Raw genomic sequence first — 17,275 nt, 5'->3', positions numbered from 1 at the left:
AAATATCTTCCACAGACTTTATCTCAGGCTTCCAAACCTGGACCCCAAGCACTCCCCCTTATCCATTGTACAAAATGGCCACATTTTACATCTGGTGCTGGGCAAGAGGACTGAAGCTTGCCCCATGTGGCATTAGGTTTTTGGAGATTTAGGCTGCAGAACAACCAGGTCTGTGTAGTAAGGAACCCAGTTGCAGAAGTTCCGCATTGTTGAATTTCCAACAACCACAAAAATAAAGCCCTCTGTCCTCTGGAATGCTTATAACCAGCAATGGCCTCAATACATGCCCTTTGCAGGCCAACTCGGCTTTCTAATTGACACATGATTTTGCATTTTTTTAACTGATGCAGTCTGGTTTGTCTTTCTGACTCTTCTCTCAAACCTGCAGTGCTGTGGGATATTGTAGATACAGCCCTTATGAACCAAACCCACTGGGTTATTGTTAATCAACAGGAGCCCCTGATTGGGGCCCTTCGTTTCCAGGCTTGTACTGTCTCTCATGCATCTGATCTGAACACATCCTTCTCTCTGGTATCAGTGAGAGGCCTCTCTCCATCCATCCCTCCCACACCACTCCCCCCCCCCCCGCCCCACCCCTTATTGGTCCCCTAGAAGTGGTGCTATTCAGATGAAAATGTTTTCTTCCAGAATGCCAAGATGCCTTCCACAATAAATGCCTTCACTCCAGTTTCCCACCCTTCTCTGTCTCCGTTTGGCTTTGGGATCAGAGAGGGAAGTTGCTAGATGCTGGTGGTTCTATCACATCCCCACATTTTCTAGCTCAGCTGCTTGAAACTTTTTGAAACTGCTTTGTGCTATAATAAGCCAACCAGGTTCAGAAGGTTGAGGAGGTATATAGTATTTTGGGTTGCTGTAGCTGCCTGTGGAGTCCACCAAGATTTATGGAGGGCAGTGGGAGCTCAGCTAGTGATGCTTGTTCCCTAAGACCTTTTCTGTTCTAACCCATGCGAGGACCCCCAGAGTAGGAATGAGCTCAGCCCTGCTGGGAAAACACAGCAGTGAGTCTGCCAGACCAGCCCAGATAGGGAAGAGACATTAGTCATTTCTAGTGATCTCACAGCCTGTTGATTGTCATGGTCCCATGGAGAATATAGGGAAGATGGCCTAGGGAATTACCCCCTTTTTCTTTTGCAGAGGAGGACTCTCAGCTTGAAAGAGAGAAGGGAAGCTGGCATTTTAGGAAGGAAAGGTTTGTGTGTGCAGAATGTAGTCAGTGGATTCTTCCTGAGTTCCTCCATGCTTGGTTCCAATTTCTGCACCCCAGTTGCATGTTTGGTGTTTCAGTGGCCATCCTGTGCTGCTGACTCATGCTCAACTCTACCCGCTGTGGCCCATCCCTCCTCCACTGTCACAGTCAGATGTGGCCAGTTGTTCTCCATCTCACACTTGGGTGATTAGCTTCTCTTTGACAAAGGTATTCATTCAAACTTGTCCCTCCCATTCTCTCTGCTTCCAACTACTTGTTAAAAGCAGATGGATTTTGTCTCCGTCTTTGTGGCTGGAGGTGGCCCGTGCTCCTGGTAACTGAGTTGGCCATTCCACAGTAATTTCCCCTTGTAGAACAACATATTTGTTTGCTTGATGACCATGAATTGCTCTAGGCAGCTCCTTCCTGAAAATGCCCCTCCACTGCTAGATTCTTACATAAATCTCAGATAGTGTTGAGCAGTTAATATTTGCCAAAGGGAAATGGTAGCTCACATGCTTTATTATTTGACAGAGCAATGGACCAGGGCAGCAATAGGTTTTTATTGCTTATGCAAGGCATTTGACCGTCCATCATGTTGATGGTAATGACTATGACTTTCATACTCTCCTGAGAAACCTCAGAAGATGCATGCAAGGTCCTTGTAGGGGAAGTTCCATGACTCATGCCACCTGTGCCCTTTTGACGATCCATAATCGAGCAGGGTCCTTCCAAGCTGCCTGGAGAAAGTCCTTATGCTATATATTTTTAGATCATGTATTCCAGAAGCTTCTGTTAGATAACATATTCCAGAAGCTTCTGCTGTTTTAAGTAGCAAAAAGCACCACCTAGGCAAACATTTTGAGAACACAGAGGGGGTTTGGGGACTCTTAATCTTGTCAGAAACAGTGATTTGTTTGATAACAAATGAACAACCGTTGGTGGGTGAGGAGTCAACAGTGAGATAATCCACAGTAGGGCTCCAGCAGCTGCTCTGATTAGTTGAGAAACTCTGAGAAAGTTGCCAGGAGGTAATAAAAAAGTTATGTCTTGCTACCAGTAAAAGAAATTCTACAATCTGTTCATATCAGGCCAGAAAATGACAGATGGGCTCCACTGTGTTGCTGAAAATTTCAGTCAAGGAGGAGACATAAATTCCATGTCTTTGGGGCTTGGAATTTTATGAGTCACTCTCCAAAGTTCTGCCTGATTATATCTTGTTCTAGCAGCACAAACTTCCCTCTTTTTTTTAAAGCATTGGTTCAGATTTCTAAGGTCATAAATTAAATAGTAATGTAACTGTTGATGATGATGATGATGAATGATGAATGATGATGACAATGATGATGATTTGAGAGCCAACTGGTTATTTTTTGTCTGTTGGTTTTGTTTTATAGCAGTATCCTTGGCTCTTGCTTTGAATGGAGTCTGCACAAACACTATTAAATTAATAGTGGGAAGGTAAGTTCCAAAAAAGAAACAAATGGTGGTTTATTCTATCAAGACCATCTATATAGGAGCCTTGCATGGTGACCATTTGCCTAACCTCTGGCCAGAGGAAACTGAGTGGGACAAATTTGAGGTCTTCTGGTTTTTCCTTAAATCATTGTCCTTCTAGACTTTATGCCCCAGCACAGATCTTTCCTCTCCTTTGAGCTATGAACTCACCATTTGAGAAAGCAGGAGATCACTAGTCTGGAAGCATCTACTGACCACATGTTCATGTGGGCCAAGAACTCCCGCTAGTGTCACAGCCCCCGCCCCCCACTGCTCTCCCAGATCTCACCAGACACCACTCGTTTGCCAGTTCTGGCCTCTAATGAAAAAATAAGATTATTTATTTATTGTTCTCTTCGGGATAAGAAGTATGGATTGGCATTTGAGCTTTGGCTTACAACACATTTCTCTTACTCCCCCTGAGAAATGGTTTCTGTTCTCCATTTATCTTGCCTTCTCCCCAACTGCTCTGGTAGTGACCCAGTCTCTGTAGAGATCAGCAGTCAAAAGTCCTGAGTTTGAGACCTGCCTTTGGCCTGACTAGGTCAAGTTGTCCATTAACCTTGGACAAATTTGATCCTCTCTCAGAACCTTGAGTATCTTCTTTGTGCAAGATGCTTCCAGGCACTGAGGGTGCAGAAGATGTATAAAAATGGGTAGAGTGTGACCTCATGATAACAGCATTTCTCCATCACTTAAGAGTTACCTTGGGGCCAGGCCCTGCCCCTCTCAGGTTCTGATGCAGTAGGTGGGAGAGAGCAGGAAAGAGACAATGCAGAGCACCTCTGATAGATTGACGCAGGCCCTTCCTCTGTCCAGGAGCTCGACCAGCGAGCCCAGGTATGTGAACAGTGATCTCATATGCCCAGAGATGATATGAGTTTACAGATTAGTTAAGGGCTTGCCCACAGTAGGTGTTCAGCAGGTATCTTTTGCATTGGTATGAAGGAATTGACCATCCCCTACACATCTGCTGGAGAATCCTCCTTGAGCAAGGTGGTAAAGCATGGGGTGAAGTGAGTGAGCATGGGAATCTGCTGGCTGGGGTTCAGAGCTTGCCTTTGCCACTTACTGGTGGTGCATGACCTTGGGCAGGAGTGTCAGCTTTCTAAGCCTTCACTTTCTCACCTGTAAAATGAAGACAATCCTAGGACTCATCTCAGGGTTGTCTGTCCTAAGAATCAAATGATATGATGCATGTCAAGTGCTTAGCACGAGGCTAAGTACTCACTGTGATTGCTGCAGGAGCGTGATTCAGGGCCAGCCTCCACCCCTCTTCCCTCTAGATGCCCCTATCCCAGGTCCTGGGTGGGAGAAGCCAACCTGGGTCACTGTGTTCTCTGTATCACGGAGCTGGGCTTTGAGGCCCTCTCAATGAGGTTAAGTGAGACCTGCTATTTGAGATTGGGCAATTGGCCACTCAAATTCAGGATACAGGGACAGCGCCTGGAGTCTTGGATGCTGGAAACAACCTCTGAGTTGACAGAGCATAGCTGGAGGCAGGAACTCCTCTTTATCCCTTTTCCTCTATGGGCACTATACTTAGGTACCTCCCATAGCATCTCACTTAATCCTCAGGACCTCACCTTGGGTAGATATTGATTTTCCCCTTTTACAGACGCTGAAACTGAGGCTAGGGGAGGCTAAGTGACCTTCCCAAGGTCATAAAACTAGGAAGTGGCAGAACTGGCGTTCCAATTCAGATCCTTCAGAACCCAAAGCCTGGGCTTTTTCCAAGACCACCGTGTCTAGGGTGCTCCAGGGGAACCCCTCTTTTGAGAGCAGAGGAGGTTTGAAGAAGTGGCTGGGGCAGCAGGGAATGGTGGAGGTCAGCTTGGGGTTCATTTGTGATGGCCGCATTTTATATTGAAAATGTCCATGGTGTCTTTTGTAGACCTCGCCCCGATTTCTTTTACCGCTGCTTTCCAGATGGAGTGATGAACTCGGAAATGCACTGCACAGGTGACCCCGATCTGGTGTCCGAGGGCCGCAAAAGCTTCCCCAGCATCCACTCCTCCTGTAAGTTCCGTGGCTGGGACACTCTTCAATCCCCCATGTCATGTTTTCTGATCACTTTCTTGGGGAGTTTACTTGGAGAGAAAAGTGCTGGTACGTGAATGCTAAGTACAGTGCATTTTTCCTCCCTGTAGAGTGGCTGGCTTAGAGTCATGATATTCACCAGGAGGTAATAAGCTGGGGATGAAGCTCTGAAGTTGACGGAACATTGTATATGTCGCTTTTGTGAGCTCGGCAGAGCGTGACGTGACACTTCACCCCTTGGCAGTGCAGTTCAGGATCTTGAACACTGCAAGGGAATTTACCCTTGTTCCCTGACACTTTAGATTTTTCATTTTAGTTTCTTTCAAGTTTATTCCTTCAATTAAGGTATTTAAGGTTTATTCCTTCAATTAAGGTAATATACATACACACATGTATATGCACACACACACACACAGAAAGTGTGTGTGTATACATGTAGTGTGCTGTATCATCCGTCTTTATCTACCTATCTCTCATCTATATGAGCTATCATCTGTAGTTTGATTTTAGATTTTGGATATGTGTGCCGGGGCCAGCCTTAAAGCAAAGACTCACTAATATGAATCAGGGGCAGCGTGGTATAGTGGAAAGAACATAGGTCTTTGAAGGTGACAAATGTGGGTTCAAATCCTGGCTCTGCCACACATTAACTCTGTGACTTAATCTCTCTGTGTCTTAGTCCTCCTGTGTGAAATGGGAATATTAAAGCCTCCATTACAGGTTAGGATGAGGAACAAAGCAAATGATGATGATCACTAACACTTCTGGAGCATCTTCTGTGCCAAAATATTTAAGTGCATTATCTTATTTAATACTCTCAGTGTGTGTAAAAGCATTTAATCTCATGCCTGGTGTATAATAGACTTTAAATAAACAGTAGTTATTCATATTATTAGTTATTACCAGAGCTGAAGGTTCTAGAGTATTCCAGTTCATATCTTCATTTAATCCATAAGTGTTTACTGAGTGTCTTAGGTATTGGGCACTCTGCCAGGTATTGGGGACACAAAAATAAGTAACCCAGCCTATGCCCTGGGGAGCCCACAGCCAGAAGCAGACTGTGTGTTTGGGTTGGTCTTTCTTGAGATAACGAGAGATGAACCATGGTCCCAGGTGGCCACTCGGGAGCAGACAGGCTGCCCTCATGATCCAGTCTTTGATTCCCCGTAGGTTTCGTTGCTCTTTACGTTTTGCAAGCTATTCCTTAATCTTCTAAATTCCTAAGACACATCCCAGTAATGGCTGGATCAAGGAATAACTGGATGCTCTTTCCTGGGGTGGTTGTTGGAGACAAGGGCCTGTCTCTAACAAGATCTTGGGGTGCCAGCCACTGTAGGAGCACCACTGTTAACTGCACAACAGCCCACGCCTTAGAGGGTTGTTTCCACTTTGCACCCAAGGATGCTGAGGCTCAGACAGACTCAGTAACTCATCCAGAGTTACCCGGCTGATCTTCATGCCAGCTTCTGATAGGATAGTGTCTTCGCACTTTCAACGGTTAAGTACAATTAACCATTCACAGTCCATATTAATTTAAATAAATAACCTATTTTTTCTTCTAGCTTTTTGGGGACTGTAATGGGTTGAATAGTGTCCTTCCAAAAGAAATGTCCTAACCCCCAGTACCTGTACACATGGCCTTATTGGAAAAATGATCTCTGCAGATGTAATTATGTTAAGGGTCTCAAAATGAGATGATCCTGGAATTTCCAGGTGGGCCCTCAATCCAATAGGAGGTGTCCTTGCAAGAGAAAGGAGGGGATTTGACACACTCAGGCACTGGGGAGAAGCCAGATGAAGCCCCGTGTGGGGATAGAGACAGACGTGGGAGCTGTGCTGCCACAGGCAGAGAGCTCTTCGAGACGCAGAGACTCGGAAGAGAGCCCTGGGAAGACAGAGGTGGAGGTGGATGTGATGGGGCCACCTGCCAAGAACACCTGGGGCCACCAGATGCTGGGAGAGGCCAGAAAGGCTCCTCCCCTGGAGCCTTTGGAGGGCATGCGGCTCTATTGACACCTGGATCTCAAAGAAGACTAGCCACTGGAACTGTGAGAGAGTAAATTTCTGTTTTTGTAAGCCACCAAATGTGTGGTGATCTGCTATGGCTGCCCTAGTAGATTTAGACTGAACACTTAACGTTTAGTGGGAAGGATTTGGCTTTAGAGTCCTGAGGGGGGAGATTGAGAGAAAGCATGTTACTGGGTTCAGGCTTCTTTAAAATGCCCGCTGAGGTTCCATGTGGTGAGGGGCAGGGCAAAGTGTGAAGATATAGGGCTCCAGGTTCTCTGGGAAGCTTCAGTCATTCCAGATACTTTATGACAGAACATCCATTTGGAATCACTTCCTCTCCATTTTTTTTTTTTTTTTTTTTTTTTTTTATGCCTATGAATCCACATTTAAGTTTGTATCTGTTTTGGAGGAGATGGAATGTCTGGCGAAGGAATTTTTGCTATATTGAGTCATTGCGTCTGTTTTGTCAGAGATTCCCAAACTGGCAGAGTTTAGAGTAAATGGAATATTCACCTAAAGTCTGCTCCCATCTGCTGTCCATCTATATCCTTGTAGGGTCACTGGAGTTCTCTGTTTTGTAGGACATGTTCTGTTCTCCAGGATACTTGGTGCTGTGTTTTAAGATGCTTCAAAATTTTAAAGCAGAGAGAAATGAAACCCTATAGGAAAACCTTAGTTCTGGCCTTGCAAATGGTTGACCGGCAATTCAATATCTACTCTTGCCTTTGAACTTGGGAAGGAAATAGTTCTCATGTGAATACCAGTTGGCAGATTGCTTGTCCAGAGAGATTAGGGGCCAAAACCTTAAAAGAAATGTTTATTTTTGATACACACCCCACTACCCTTTCCCACTACACAAATGCAATTTCTTTAGGGCTCCCCATCAAATGCCTTGTCATATGTGTGGCTGACATCCAATCTGTGCTGGACAAGCCTTCTGACAGAGGCTATTACTATCTTTTGCTTAAGATGCTACTTAAATGTTAACGATTTTCACTACTTGGCAGACACGGAATCTCACCCAGCCTCTAGGCTTTGATGATGCTATTCACATTTGTCCTTGTTCCCTTTTTTCTGACAGGTCAGTAGTTGGCTTGAAGGGTGCTGCCATATCCATGTCCGGGTTTCTTATTGTGGCTCATAGGAAGCCTACGTGGGTGTAGAGTACTAGGTTGACGATCATTTGTATGTAGAATTCAAGTTTATACGGTGTGCTTGAGAGAAGTCTTGAGGCAGACCATCCTTTGTTTTCTTTTCTTTTCTTTTTTTTTTTTTTTTTTCTTTCTTTCTTCCTCTGCAGCCTATGGGGTTCTTTCACTACCTCTGGTCATCTGAAAGTTCACCATGACACGCCTTACTGGGATTCTTTTTTTGTATTCATTCTTCTGGTCATTCAGAGGGTCCTTTTAATCTGGAACTTCATGTATTGCCCTTCTATATTCTCATTGTTTTCTGTTTGGAACACCTGTTAGGCAGATGTTGAATCTCCTGGATCGATTTCATCTTTTTATTATCCTTTCTTTCCTATCATCTGTCTCTTTGTCTTTTTTGTTCCTCTCTTGGGAGAGTTTTTTAATTTTATCTACCTACTGAATTTTCATTATGATTTTCATATTTTCAATTTCAAAGAGGTCTTTCTTGAACCCTGATTTTTTTAAAAAATAATAACATCTTGTCCCCCCCCCCCCAGGGTGCAATATTGCTTACCTATCCTATTTGCAAGTTTCATCTGCTCACTCCCTTCTCTTTATTTATGTGTTTTGCTATCTACCTTTTGTGATGGAAGCTTTTCCTAAACATCTGGTGATCTTTGCCCACATACTCTTATTCCAGATTAAAGCACTAAGGCTAACTGGGTGCAGCCCATTAACTGGGCTTCACTGAAGGGGGATTGGGCAGAGAGCTGGGCTTTTCCTTGGCTGATCCCCAGCGTTTGCATTGGCCTTTGCTCTGAGGCTATTTGATTCCCCCAGGAGACTCCTCCAGGCTCCTTCCTGGTGAAGATAAGCCTGGTATTCTGGAGTTGTGCAGAGAGGGCTCGGGTTCTCATAGGTCAGTTTGCAGACTTTCACTTAATCTCCCTGTTTTCAGGCTTGTTACTCAGCCCTTCCCTCTACTTGTCTACTTTTCCCAAATCCAGAGCCTCAGATGATTAAACCTTCTATCTTCTTCTAGAGTTGGGGAGGGGAGCCATTTCCTGGTTTGCAGGACAGGGTGCAGACCTGGGGAGCTCAGCAGCCTTTACATGGACTTTCCACCTACTTCTCTGTTGCCAGCCAGTGTCTCCCCCTTACCTTCTGCATGTCTGGGGCCTCCAATTCCAGGGTGAATCAGCTGGCTCCTCACCAGCATCACCATCTTCAGGCATGTGCAGTTATCCTTCCTCTGCTCTGGGTGTCAGTAACCTCTCGGCCACCTGCTTTCCATCGTCATATTTTATGGTGTGGAGTTGAGGTGCTTCTAGTTGATTTACGGTGGAATTTGTGTTCCTGTTATTCCCTCCTTCCCCTATCATTTAAAGCCAGGAATAACATCAAAATGCTCTAGAACCATCATTGCAGAGGTATCATTTGTTAGACAGTTCCTGTTCAGCCTCAGTGTTAGTTTTGATGTCAGAATTCTTAAGATTAGCAAGGTCTTTGCAGGCTGAGGGCCTTGGGGAGTCGCTTTTACTGAAAGAATCTAAATGGGTTTTAACTATGAATCAAGAAATTATCACAAGATGTCATCTATGCTAACCAGCCAGGTTTAACTCCATCAAGCACGAATGTTCAGTATGATAAGCCAGCTGGTCCTGAGAGACAGGCCTTTGAATTAAGAAACAGAAAACAAGAGAGCAGAGGAAATTGCAAGATTCATTTGTTTTGCATCATTTAATGAAATAAAATTGCTATCAGGGGGTTTTGCTTGTAGACAGGAAGCTTGAAAAGTACCACATCTTCTTTTAAAAATTATACAAAATGGCATGAGCTGCTTGGGTCATTGGTTCAACCAGGACAATTGGTGATCATTTGTCTGAAGTTGGTTCGACTTCTGTGGGTTCTCTTGTAATTAAAAAGGAAAGTTTCCAGGTTTACTGTTGTTTCAAGGGGCATCGGCAAACTTGGCAAGAGGCCCTCATAGCTTTTTCCCTAAAATTTTGTTATCTTTTATCTCAAGCTTCCAAGATAGTTTCAGAGGTTCTCAGAAGCAACTGTGCGTATTTTGCTTCATCTTCCGTATCCAAATGAAGACCCTGATTGAATACTGGGAAGCCTTGCTTTCAGAATGTTAAAGCCTTGGAGGGGACGATTGCTTAAAGGCAGAATCAAGCCTCCTTCTAGGCTGGTGGTTCCTAACTGTTTTCCTCATTATCATGGCCCACCTCCACCCCCACCCCATCACCATGGAGCCTTTTTTGTTGTGATTTGGAATTTTTTTAAATGGTTGCTGTTAAAAAAACAAACAAACAGGATGTGGAGGAATAAGAACACTTACTGCCAGTGGGAATGTAACATGGTGTAGACGGTTTGGTGTTTCCTCAGAAGGCTAAGTATAGAGTTGCCTTACGATCTGGCAACCCCAAAAGAACTGAAAGCAGGGATGCAGACATTTACACAACTGTGTTCATAGTGGCATTATTCACAATTGCCAAAAGATGGAAACAACCCAAGTGTCCATCAATCAATGAATAGATAAACAAAATACAGTGTATACATACTGTGCTGGTTTGGGTGTATTATGTCCCCCAAAACGCCATGTTCTTTGATGAAATCTTGTGAGGCAGATATATTAATGTTGATTAGGTTGGAATCCTTTGATTGAATGTTTCCATGGAGATGTGACTCAGTCAACTGTGGGACAGACTAGTTTCTAGGGAGGTGTTACCCCACCCATTAGGGTGGGTCTTAATTAAATCACTGGAGTCCTATAAAAGTGTTCACAGACAGAAGGAGGTGCTACAGCCAAGAGAGACATTTTGGAGATGACCATCGAAAGCAGACTTTTGCTGACACTTTGGAGAAGCTAAGAGAGAACAAAATGCCCCCAAGAGGAACATCTGAAGAATGCACAGGAGCTGAAAGGGAGCTGATACACAACCTGGGATCAGCAGATGCCAGCCACATGCCTTCCCAGCTAACAGGTTTTCTGGACACCATTGGCCTTCCTTCAGTGAAGGTATACTTGTGTTGATGTCTTAATTTGGACATTTTCATGGCCTTCAGACTGTAAATTTGTAACCGAATAAACCCCCTTTATAAAAGCCAATTCATTTCTGGTATTTTGCATAATGGCAGCATTAGCAAACCAGAACGCATACTATAGAATATTATTCAGCAGGAAGAAGAAATGAAGTCCTGATACATGGGACAACCTGAATGAACTTTGAGTACATTATGTTGAGTGAAATAAGCCAGACACAAAAGGACAAATATTGTATGATCTCACAAATATGAACCAATTATAATATGTAAATTCCTAGACGTAAAATCTAGAATATAGGTTATCAGGAGATAGAATGAGGCTAGAGAATGGGGAGTGGTTGCTTAATATGTGCAGAATTTTTAACTAGGTTGAATTTAAATGTTTGGAAATGGATAGAGAAGATGGTAGCACATCATTGTAATTGTAATTAACAGTGCTGAATTGTGTTGCATGTGGTTGAAAGGGGAAGTTGAGAGTCATGTATGACACCAGAGGGAAAGCTAGACATTAAAACATGGAACTGTATAAGACAGTGAATCTTGTGGTGGATGATGACTGTGATTAACAGTGTAAATATTAAAAAGTTATTTCATGAACTAGAAAAATGTATCACACTATTACAAGGCATTAACAATGGAGTGCTATATGGGAAAAAGGTGCCTATTTCAAACTATGGACTATAATTAACAGTAATATCTTAATATTCTTTCATCAACAGTAACAAATGTATCACACCAATACTAGGGATCAGCAATATTGGAGGGGGGGAGGGATAAGGGATAGAGTAGGGGATGTTTTGGATTTCCTTTTTTCTTTTTTTCTTTTATTGTTTTTTTTTTGAACATTGAGAATGTTCTAAAATATTTGTGATGATGAATACACAACTATGTGATGATACTGTGAGCCACTGATGGTATACTTTGGATATATTGCATGGTGTGTGACTGTATCTCAATAAAATTGCTTTTAAAACTTAATTTTTATTTTATTTATTTTTATTAGAGAAGTGGTGGGATTACAGAAGAGTCATGCATAAAATTCAGGATTCCCATATACCACCATATTATTAATACCTTGCACTGGTGTGGAGCATTTGTTACAATTGATGATAGCATGTTTTTATTATTGTACTATTAATTGAAGTCCATGGTTTAACTTAGAATTCACTGTTTATGTAGTGTAGTCCATGGATTTTTTTTTTTTAATTTTATTCTGTTACCATATATACAATCTAACGTTTCCCCCTTTTAATCATTTTCAAATATGTATTTCAGTACCATTAATTATGTCACAATGTTATGTTACCATTACCACCATTCATTACCAAAACACTTTCAGAATTCCAAATAGGAGCCCTATATATTTTAAGCCTTAACTTCTCATTTCCTGTACTCAACCCTCCCCTGTAAATCTGTGTTCTAGATTCTGACTCTATGAGTTTTTTTATTCTAATTGTTTCAAATATCATACAATATTTGTACTTTCATGTCTAGTTTATTTCACTCAACTTGATGTCTTCATGGTTCATCCAGGTTGTCCCATGTATCAGGACTTCATTCTTTTTTTATGGCTGAATAATATTCCACTGTATGTATATACCACATTTTATTTATCCATTTATAGGTTGATGGACACTTGGGTTGTTTCCATCTTTTGGCAGTTGTGAATACCGCTTGTGCTGGTTTGAATGTATTATGTCCCCCAGAAAAAGCCATATTCTTTGATGCAATCTTGTGGGGCAGACATATTACTGGGAATTAAGCTGGAACATTTGAATTAGGTTGTTTGCATGGGAATCTGCCCCACCCAACTGTGGGTGATTAACTCTGATGAGATATTTCCATGGAGGCATGGCCCCACCCCTTCAGGGTGGGCCTTGATCAGTGGAGCCATATAAATGAGCTGACAGGCAGAGGGAATTCAGTGCAGCTGAGAGTAACACTTTGAAGAGGAGCTACAGCCAAGAGGGACACTTGGAAGAAAGCACAGGAGCTGCAGATGAGAGACAGTTTGAAGACAGTCGTTGAAAGCAGACTCTTCCTCCGGAGAAGCTGAGAGAGGACAAATATCCCAAGTGCAACTAAGAGTGACATTTTTGAGGATCTGCAGCCTAGAGAGGAATGTCCTGGGAGAAATCCATTTTGAAACCAGAACTTTGGAGCAGATGGCAGCCACGTGCCTTCCCAGCTAACAGAGGTTTTCCGGACACCACTGGCCATCCTCCAGTGAAGGTATTTGATTGCTGATGTGTTACCTTGGACCCTTTATGGCCTTAACATCTGTATGTACAAATATCTGTTCAAGTCCCTGTTTTCAGTTCTTTAGGGTATATACCTAGTAGTGGGATTGCCGGGTCATATGGTAGTTCTATACTTAGCATTCTGAGGAACTGCCAGACAGTCTTCCAGGCGGCTGCATCATTTTACATTGCCACCAATGACTGAGTGTTCCTGTTTCTCCGTATCCTCTGCAACATTTGTTATTTTCTGTTTTTTTTTCTTTTTTTTTTTTTTAATAGCAGTTTTTCTAATGGGTGTGAAATGGTTTCTCATTGTGGTTTTGGCTTGCATTTCCCTGATGGCTGATGATGTTGAGCATCTTTTCATGTGCTTTCTGGCCATTTATATATCTTCTTTAGAGAGGTGTCTATTCAAGTCTTTTGCCCGTTTTTAAATTGGGTTGTTTATCATTTTAAGTTAAATATATCCTTTATATATTCTGGATATTAATCCTTTATCAGATATGTGGTTTCCAAGTATATTTCTCCCATTGAGTAGGTTGTTATTTTACTTTCATGATAAAGTCCTCTGATGTACAAAAGTTTTTAATTTTGATGAGGTCCCATTTATCTGTTTTTTTCTTTTGTTGCTTGTGCTTTAGGTGTAAAGTCTAAGAAACCATTGCCTAACACAGGGTCCTGAAGATACTTCCCTGTTTTCCTATAGGAATTTAACAGTTCTGCCTCTTATATTAAGGTCTTTGATTCATTTTGAGTTGAGTTTTGTATAAGGCATGAGATAGGGGTCCTCCTTTTTTTTTTTTTTTGCAAATGGCGATCCAGTTTTACCAGCACCATTTGTTTAAAAGACTATTCTTTCACAACTGAATGGCCTTTGCCACCTTGTCAAAAATCAGTTGACCAGAAATGTTAATGGTTGATTTCTAAGCTCTCAATTCTATTTCATTGGTCCATATGTCTGTTCTTGCGCCAGTACCATGCTGTTTTGATTACTGTGGCTTTGTAATAAGTTTTAAGATCCTGAAGTGTGAGTGCTTTAACTTCATTCTCTTTTTTAAGATTGGATTAGCTATTTGGGGCCTTTTACCCTTCCATGTAAATTTGATGGTTGGCTTTTCCATTTCTGCAAAGAAGGTTGTTGCATTTTAATTGGGATTTCATTGAAGCTATAAATTGCTATGGGTAGTTTTGACATCTTAACGATATTTAGTCTTTGAATCCATAAACATGGAATAGCCTTCCATTCATTTAGGTCTTGTTTGATTTCTTTTAGCAATGTTTTGTAGTTTTCTGTGTATTGGTTATTTACATCCTTGGTTAAATTTATTCCTATATATTTGATTGTTTTAGTTGCTGTTGTGAATGAAATTTTTTTCCATGATTTCATCGTCTCATTGTTCACTGCTTGTGTATAGAAACACTTCTGATTTTTGTGTATTTGTCTTTGTTGAATTCATTTATTAGATCTAGGAGCTTTGTTGTAGATTTTCAGGGGTTTCTGTATATAGGATCATATCATCAGCAAATTTTACTTCTTCCTTTCCAATTTGGGTGCCTTTTATTTCTTTTTCTTGCCTAATTGTTCTGGCAGGAACTTTCAGTACAATGTTGAATAACAGTGGTGACAATGGGCATCCTTATCTTGTTCCTAATCTCAGAGGGAAAGCTTTCAGTCTTTCACCATTAAGGTAGAGTGTTAACTGTGGGCTTTTCATATTATGCCCTTTATCATGTTGAGGAAGTTTCCTTCTATTCCTAGTGTTCTAAGTGTTTTTATCAAGAAAAAGGGTTCTGTATTTTGTCAGATGCCTTTTCTGTATCAGTTGAGATGAGTGAGCATGTGGGTTTTTCCTTCATTCTTTTAATGTGATATGTTACATTAATTGATTTTCTTATGTTGAAACAACCTTGCATACCAGGGATAAATCCTACTTGATCATGGTGTATAATTCTATTAAAATGCTGTTGAATTCTGTTTGCTAGTATTTTGCTGAGGATTTTTCATCTATATTCATAAAAGATATTGGTCTGTAGTTTTCTTTTCTTGTGGTATCTTTATCCAGCTCCGGTATAAGGGTGATGTTGGCCTTTTAGAATGAGTTAGGGAATGTTCCCTGCTCTTCAATTTTTTTGGAAGCGTTTCAACAGAATTGGAATTAAATCTTCTTGAAATGTTTGGTAGAATTCCCCTGTGAAGCCACCTGGCCTGGGGCTTTTCCTTGTTGGCAGGTTTTTGATTACTGATTCGATCTCTTACTAGTAATTGGTTTGTTGATATCTTCTGTTTCTTCTTGAGTCAATGTATATTTCTAAGAATTTGTCCATTTCATCTAGATTATCTAATTTATGGGCATACATTTGTTCATAGTAGCCTCTTATAGTCCTTTTTATTTCAGTGGGGTTGGTAGTAATATACCCTTTTCCATTTCTGATTTTCATTATTTGTGTCCCCTCTCTTTTTTCTCTGTCAGTCTAGCTAAAGAATGGTCGATTTTATTGATCTTTTCAAAGAACCAACTTTCAGTTTTGATGATTCTATTTTCTATTTTTTTGTTTGTTTGTTTTGTTTTCTATTTCACTTATCTCTGCTCTGATCTGTGTTATTTCCTTCCTTCTACTCACTTCTTTTTCTAGTTCTTCCAGTTTTGAGGTTAAGTCTCTGATTTGAAGTCTTTCTTCTTTTTTAATGTAAGCATTTAGAGTTACAAATTTCCCTCTCAGCACTCTCTTTGCTGCATCCCATAAGTGTTGGTATGTTGTATTTTCATTCACCTCAAGATTTTTCCTAATTTCCCTTGTGATTTCCTCTTTAATCCATTGGTTGTTCAAGTGTATGTTGTTTAATTTCCACAAATTTGTGAATTTTCCCTTTCTCCCTCTGTTGTTGATTTCTATCTTCATTCCATTGTGGTTGGAAAATGTATACTGTATGATTTCAATATTTTTTTAATTTACTGAGTCTTGTTTTGTGACCCAACGTATGGTCAATCCTGGATAATGATCCATATGCACTCAAGAAGAATGTGTATTCTGTTTTCATTGCATGTAATTTTCTATATATGTCTGTTAGGTCTAGTTGGTTTAGTGTATCATTCAAGTCCTGTACTTCCTTATTGGTCTTCTGACTAGATGTTCTATCCATTATTGAGAGAAGTGTGTTAAAGTCTCCTACTATTAATGTAGAACCATCAATTTCTCCCTTCAAATCTGTCAGTATTTGCTTCATACATTTTGGGGCTCTGCTGTTAGTTGCATATATATTTATAATTGTTACATCTTCTTGTTGAATGTCCCTTTATCAGTTTGTAATGACCATCTTTGTCCCTTGTAACTGTTTTTGACTTAAAGTCTTTTTTATTCAATATTAATACAGCCACTCTGGCTCTCTTTTGGTTACTACTTGCATGGTATAGTTTTTCTCTTACTTTCACCCTCAACTTACTTGGATCTTTAACTTTAAAGTAAGTCTCTTGTAGACAGCATATGGTTGGGTCATGCTTTTTTGTCCATTCTGCCAATCTCTGCCTTTTGACTGGAGAGTTTAATCCGTTTACATTTAAAGTCGGTACTGATAATAGAGTAGTTTCTTCTGCCATGTTGCTATTTAGCCTTTGTAAGTCTTATACCTTTTTTGTCCCTCACTTCCATTAAAGCCTACATTTATATGTATTTGCTTTTTTGTTTTGTACCATATTGAGTGCCTTCTCATTTCTACTTGGATATATTTTTTGTCTGTTTTTCTTTGGCTATCATGGGGTTAAAATTTAACATCCTAAATATATAAAAATTATATTTGGTTTGCTACCAGCTAAACTTCAATAGCATGTACATATGTTTTTCCTATACTCCTTTATTACCCCAACATTTTTTTTAACTTGTTACTACATATCTTTGTACATTGTATGTCCAAAAACCTAGACTTGTCATTACTTTTTATGCATTTGCATTTTAGCACCTGTAGGAAGTAAGAAATGGTGTTACAAACCAAAATGCAATACAATAATACTGGCATTTATAGTTACCCAAATGGTTACCTTTACTGCAGGTCTTTATTTCTTTATGCTGCTTTGAACCACTGTCTCCTGTCTCTTCCTTTC

The 17,275-nt window shown here is 40.9% G+C and overlaps 1 protein-coding gene across 7 annotated transcripts in view; it reads left to right on the top strand.

Annotated features, from left to right (window-relative positions):
* PLPP4 (phospholipid phosphatase 4) overlaps window positions 1-17,275 on the top strand; it is a 154,160-nt gene that overhangs the window by 73,573 nt on the left and 63,312 nt on the right. For 2 of the 7 annotated variants that reach the window (XM_037804580.1, XM_037804582.1), the window contains exons 4-5: window positions 2,605-2,668; window positions 4,599-4,723. The exons of 2 other annotated variants lie outside the window; for them this stretch is intronic. In XM_037804580.1, the coding sequence (XP_037660508.1) occupies window positions 2,605-2,668; window positions 4,599-4,723 (189 nt within the window). The remainder of the gene's footprint in view (window positions 1-2,604; window positions 2,669-4,598; window positions 4,724-17,275) is intronic. 3 more of the 7 variants (XM_037804581.1, XM_037804584.1, XM_037804585.1) reach the window with 3 other exon arrangements.

Source organism: Choloepus didactylus, chromosome 15 (assembly GCF_015220235.1).
Source record: "Choloepus didactylus isolate mChoDid1 chromosome 15, mChoDid1.pri, whole genome shotgun sequence".
NCBI lineage: Eukaryota > Metazoa > Chordata > Mammalia > Pilosa > Megalonychidae > Choloepus > Choloepus didactylus.
The sequence above is the reverse complement of the archived record's forward strand: the minus strand, read 5'-3'. Positions and strand labels throughout refer to the sequence as shown.